The sequence below is a fragment of the Mustelus asterias genome, chromosome 23 (assembly GCF_964213995.1).
Source record: "Mustelus asterias chromosome 23, sMusAst1.hap1.1, whole genome shotgun sequence".
Lineage (NCBI taxonomy): Eukaryota > Metazoa > Chordata > Chondrichthyes > Carcharhiniformes > Triakidae > Mustelus > Mustelus asterias.
The window spans coordinates 49,648,219-49,654,251 of record NC_135823.1 but is presented as its reverse complement, the minus strand read 5'-3'; the positions used below and the strand labels follow the sequence as shown (position 1 = coordinate 49,654,251).

Below are 6,033 nucleotides of genomic sequence, written 5' to 3'. Positions count from 1 at the left end.
GAGGGCGCTGCGAGCTAGCGCCCGCTCCGGGATGTGAGTGAGTGTTCTCTTGTGCAGGCTGTCTCTTTAGTGCCGGTTACTCGGTGAAGTCAGGCCGGCTCCGGGTCCTCAGTGAAGCGGCGGCCGAGGGGACAGCGGGGAAATCCAGCGGCAAACCAGTTACCGGCTCGGGGATTATATCGGGAAGGAGATGGTGAGTGAGGCCCGGGGAGCCGGTCGGGGATCCCGCGTGTTTGAGGCCGCAGGCTCCGGCCCGTGTTTCCCCGCCGAGGCCTCCGGCTCCCTCGGGGCTGCGTCCCCCCGGCTTTTAACGGTCCAGCGCTCGGGCCCCTCAGATTCGGATACAGACCCCGAGGTGCCCGCTCCTGCTGCCGATTCCCCCCTGTTCATAACCCCGGGGAGAGGCGGCGGCGGCATGGTGGCCCTGTGGTTAGCGCTGCTGCTGCTGCTTCACAGCGCCAGGGACCCGGGTTCGATTCCCGGATCGGGTCACTGTCTGTGTGGAGGCTGCACCTTCTCCCCGTGTCTGCGTGGGTTTCCTCCGGGTGCTCCGCTTTCCTCAATCCGAAAGACGTGCGGGTTAGGTGCATTGGCCATGCTGAATTCTCCATGTGTACCCAAACAGAGTGTGGACCTGGGGATTTCTACAGTAACCTCATTGCAGTGTTAATGTAAGCCAGCTTGTGACACTAATAAACCTTGGAGGTTGTTAACTTCCCCCTGGGCAGCTCAGCCGGACTCCTCAACATGGGCCAGTCAGTCCCCCGCCCCCCCCCCCCCCCCCCCAATTGGTCCCCTCACCCCCCCCAATTGGTCCCCTCACCCCCCCCAATTGGTCCCCTCACCCTGGTCAACTCCACGTTTGCAGCCCCACACCTGCAGAGAATTTATTACCTGAGACTGAGTGTTATAGAACATTCACATGGAGACCGTCCTGCCTGCCCCTGTCTGTACTCACCCAAAGAGCTATCCAACCTAATCCCACATTCCAACTCTTTGCCTGAAGCCCTACAGGCTACATCTCCAAATAAGCTCTTAAATATCTCCTACCTGAAAGCACTGAATTAAAGCAATTGATTCTAAAAAGCTCAGGTGACACTTTTTTTTCACGAGGAGTGATGCATATAACTTGCTTTATAGTTTCTCCATCTGCTTTTTGTCCAGGGCTCTAAGTTTAAATATTAGGCTCCCATCTAATGGGTGCAATTATATATTGTGTTTTTTATTATAGACGGATCAAGACGTTAACCCAAAAGCCTATCCTCTTGCGGATGCCCAGCTAACAAAGACAATACTGGATCTTGTGCAGCAAGCGGGGAACTATAAGCAACTCCGAAAGGGAGCTAATGAAGGTATTTTATATTAGACTTCCTGGGTACAGTTTTGGATATTTAAATTGGAGCAGTCAGGTCACTTGTAATCTCCAGGTAAATGTTTATTTTTAAATTGATTCCACCAGCTCTTATTTTAAGAATGGCTTTGTATTATTAGATCTGTCCCAAAATACTGTGCAACCAACCAATTCCTTGTGATATGGGGGTCAGTTTGTGCACAGCAAGACCTTGCAAATTGTTGCTGAGCTCACCTTGATCTTATTGCTTTAGATTGATCAGGATCTGGGAGGCTCAACATTTTTAGGGATTGATACAGGTTTGCTCCAATCTGCAGTGGGACACAGTGTAGAGAAGGACATGGGGTTGGCTATAGGTCTGACATTAGGTATGGTACAAATAAATTCAAACTAATGTTTCTATACAGAATGTAAAGATTACAATCAATTGACAACAGTGTGGGGCAACACTCTATCCCTTCAGGGAATGAAAGGGTGTATGGGGCAGTACTCTTTTACCTTTGTGGGTTGAAAGGTGATAGTGTAGGGATCATTCTTTCCCCTGCAGTGGATGGGGTAGAATGTTCCCTTTATCTTTCTCCTTGTCTCTCTAAAAGCCAAGGTCAGAATTAATGGACCTGTTTTGTTTTTTTGCAGCCACCAAGACCTTGAACAGAGGAATTGCTGAGTTCATAGTGATGGCTGCAGATGCTGAACCATTGGAAATTATCCTTCATTTACCTCTTCTCTGTGAAGACAAAAATGTGCCGTACGTTTTTGTAAGGTCTAAACAGGCACTGGGCCGTGCGTGTGGGGTGTGTCGACCAGTCATTGCATCCTCCGTTACCATAAAGGAAGGCTCTCAGCTGAAGCCACAGATTCAGTCTGTTCAACAAGCAGTTGAGCGTTTACTGGTTTGAATTGTGACAGTTGGTGGAATATTCAATGGCTGAACAGGAAATGGCTTCCATCCATCAGTCATGTACCTTCTTTTTTTCTAAACTGTTTTTGAACATGGTCATTGTTCAGAGGGCGCATTTGTAATGTACTTTAATTTCTTGAATAAAAAGTTGTTCTCCTGAATACTGCCTAAGATTTATACCCTTGAAACTTGCCTTTTAAATGCTGGGCTGGCACTGAATAACAAAGTACTCAGCTTTACTGATTTCAGATGTTGGTACAGATTACCAGAGGTCAGCAATCTCTGATCCAAAAGGGTAAATCTTCATCCTCCCCTCAATGTAAGCCTTTGGCCTATTTAGCACAAACTTCAGTTTAAAATACAGGCAAAGGCTGTGATTGGTACTGGGTTTAGATGCAACCTAATGATTCAGTCAATTGGGGAATGTGGCTACTGCTGCCAAAGCCAGAATTTATTTATTAAGGTGAACCACCATTAATAAGCCTTAATGGGTCATTTCAGAGGGCAGTGTAGACCAGGCTGGATAAGGTGACAGATTCCCCCTTTCTAAAATACATTAGTGGATTTGAGTCTTTTAGTTTTATGGTCATCAATACTGATTTAAACCTTTTTCATAAATTATTTAACTGAATTTACATTCCTATGATGGGGTTTGAGTCCAGAGTATTAGTCATAGAACTGTAGAAGCAGTAGGCTTTTGAGCCTGTGCTGTCATTCAGTTTGGTCCAGCAATGTAATCACTATGCTGCCATGCACTAAATGTGATCAGAATGGGAAATGTGAAGATAGTTGTTGCTTTACTAATAGCACCAAGTGCATTGAGTCTAGAAAAGGCACCAATGTGTACTTGCTTACCTACCACAAACTAGACATTGTAATACAATTTAAGGATGCTATCGGTAAGGGATTTTTCACTTGTCCAACAGTGAGGGTTCACTTGATTGATACTTGAGAGTAAACTGAACCTATGCTCTGGTGTTAAGAATGTGGAAGTGATCTTGTTGAAACATGCTAGATTCTGAAGGGGCTCGACAGGGTAGGCAGGTTGCTTCTGCTGATTGAGGAATATAGACCATAAAAGCACAATCTCTGGGTAGAGAATCAATCATTAGGACCAAGATGAGGTGGAATTTTTTTCACTGAAGATTGTGAAAGCTTCATTTTTGAATATATTTAAGGCCAAGTGACAGCCTTTGTGTCTGGAAGTTGAAGGATTATGGGGTGGGGGTTGGGAGGATCAGCTATGATCATGTATGATGACAGCAGTGCAAAGGATCATAGAGTCTAAGAATAGGACCAGAAGAAGTGGTGTTTGGCTTCTTCACAAAGCAATTCAAAATGTTTTTGAGCAGGAGGCTGTGGCCTAGTGGTTTTGTCACTGGACTAGTAATCTAAAGATTCTGGGTAATGCTCTGGGGATCAAGGTTCAAATCCCACCATAGCAGATGGTGAAATTGAGCCAGTCATGGAGGTTTACAGCATGGAAACAGGCCCTTTGGCTCAGCTTGTCCATGCCATCCTTATTTTTAAACCCCTAAGCTAATCCCAATTGCCTGCATTTGGCCCATATCCCCTATACCCATGTAACTGTCTAAATGCTTTTTAAAAGACAATTGTACCCACCTCTACTACTATGGCAGCTTGTTCTAGACACACCACCCTCTATGAAAAGATTGCCCCTCTGGACACTTTTGTATCTCTCCCCTTCAGGTTTAGACTCCCCTACCTTTGGGAAATTCAATAAACATCTAGAATCAAGTTTAATGACCATGAAACCATTGTCAATTATCATTAAAAACCCATCTAGTTTAGGGAAGAAAATCTGTTGTCCATACCTTGTCTGGCCTACATGTGACTCCAGATCCACAGCAATAATGAATACCAACCCAGCCAGTGATGCCCCTATCCCATGAACAAATAAGTGTGCAATCAGCCACTTCAATGTCCTGCCAAGTTGGCATAACTGGATAAAAGTTAGGTGGTAGAGATGCAATACACTTCATTTATATAGAAATCTATTCCTGTTTAGAATCTAAAGGACATAGCCTTGGAGGGTAACAAAACTGGGTTTTAAGTAGAAGGTAGAAAGGAGTTGATACCAGAATCAAAACATGGTCACATGGAAAGTTTGGATAGGGTGTAGTTTTTGGAACAATGGAGAATAGATTTAATTGTGTGGAATTTCCCTTCAATACCCACACAGCATAGATTTAAAATAATTAACAGCAAGATTAGGGGAGTCGAATTATTTTCATTCAAATTGAGGGGATGGTAGTGGCAGAAATTAATTTAAAACAAAATACTTGGATATACATTGGAATTTCCACATGTTACGGGATGTGGGTCAAAAGCTGGACAGCAGGATTAGGTGGATTGTTTGGCAGGTGTGCACATGATGGGTCAAATGGCCTGTACCATAAATTTGAGGATTTTAAATGATGAAGCAGATGGGGAAAGTAATGGAGCGAATTCCAGACTATAATCCAGGCAGTAGAAGGCACAAGAGGCTATAATCAGAAGCCTACAACCTAAGAGGAAATTAGGTTAGCAGGAAGATTTTAAATAAGGTGCTTAGGGATTGATAATCTTTCAGGGAGCACAGAAGGGTATGCCAAGTGACACTGAATGGTGATACATTTCCAAGGTGTGTGACTTGGAGGGGGAAGAATTTTTCTTTTTATGTGACAGGAGTCTTGGAGAATTTACCCCTTGTAAAAAGGTACACACTGCATCACTGGTGGGAGGTGCCAACAAGCAGGCTGCTTTGTCCTGGATGGCATTGAACTTGTGTTGGAGCTGCAACCACGCAGACAAGTAGAATATTCCATCACACTCCTGACTTGTGCCTTGTAGATTGTGGTAGAGCATGCTGCAGTTTCAAACATCTGATTGCATTAGCAATGAAAATATTTTAATACAAAATTTTATTATGCATCAATATTTGCATGAAATGATTTAACAGTTTTAGTTACATACTGAAATACAAAAGCATTCTGCACATTTGAACAGATCTTTAAAAACCCATAGGGTTATACAAGTTACAGCTACAATATATTTATTGCATAATTTGGGATTATAATCTTTAAGCACAGCACTGTTCAATGCAATAACATGAAGCTTTTAAAGCACAAATTTATTTGGAAGGTTAAATCTGATCAAGTGTTAAAATCCTGAATAATTTGTCAACACTTCCAGGATTTGTGAACGATGCACTGTTTTTCAGTTAGCTGACAGAAGCACATTAAAACAGCGGGGTGAGGAAGGAGGAGAGCAGAGAATTGAATCACAACAGCCATTATAAACCAACCCCTATTCTAGCAGTTTCTAAAGTGCATTCCCCAACTCCTCCCCCACATTAGAGTTAGTTTCCTTCTGGAGGTATAGTTCGAAAGGGTAGCAGCAAACTGATACCTCCATGTAGTGTACAACAAGTAGGCTATCTTATGGCCAACTGCCAAATAATAATCTGGTCAATACTCAGTCAAGTGGGCACACCAACCTCTAGAAGGGGCAGCCGTAGAGAGAGCAGGAGCAGAAATCTTTTCTAAACCCAAGGCACAATGAACAACTGGGACATTCCTAACCAATGTCACAGGAATCAGCTAACTTGGTTCAAATTTTAAGAAACCTTCTTTGCAGTGTGACCCATGAGGGCATTGCCCTCTTCCCCCACCTTCCTTCAAGTTACTTCACCTCTTCCATCTCTCAAAAAACAGATCAGGTCAGCATTGATGTAAAAATTTTAGTGACCAAATAGATGAGACAATCGTGATCAAAATAT

At 43.6% G+C, this 6,033-nt stretch overlaps 1 protein-coding gene across 1 annotated transcript; it reads left to right on the top strand.

Annotated features, from left to right (window-relative positions):
- Nucleotides 1-2,413, top strand: snu13b (SNU13 homolog, small nuclear ribonucleoprotein b (U4/U6.U5)). Its single transcript, XM_078240548.1, has 3 exons — nt 1-193; nt 1,232-1,352; nt 1,988-2,413. Exons 1-3 carry the CDS (start codon nt 191-193, stop codon nt 2,248-2,250), a joined length of 387 nt encoding a protein of 128 aa, XP_078096674.1. The 5' UTR covers nt 1-190; the 3' UTR covers nt 2,251-2,413.
- Nucleotides 2,414-6,033: the final 3,620 nt, after the last annotated feature.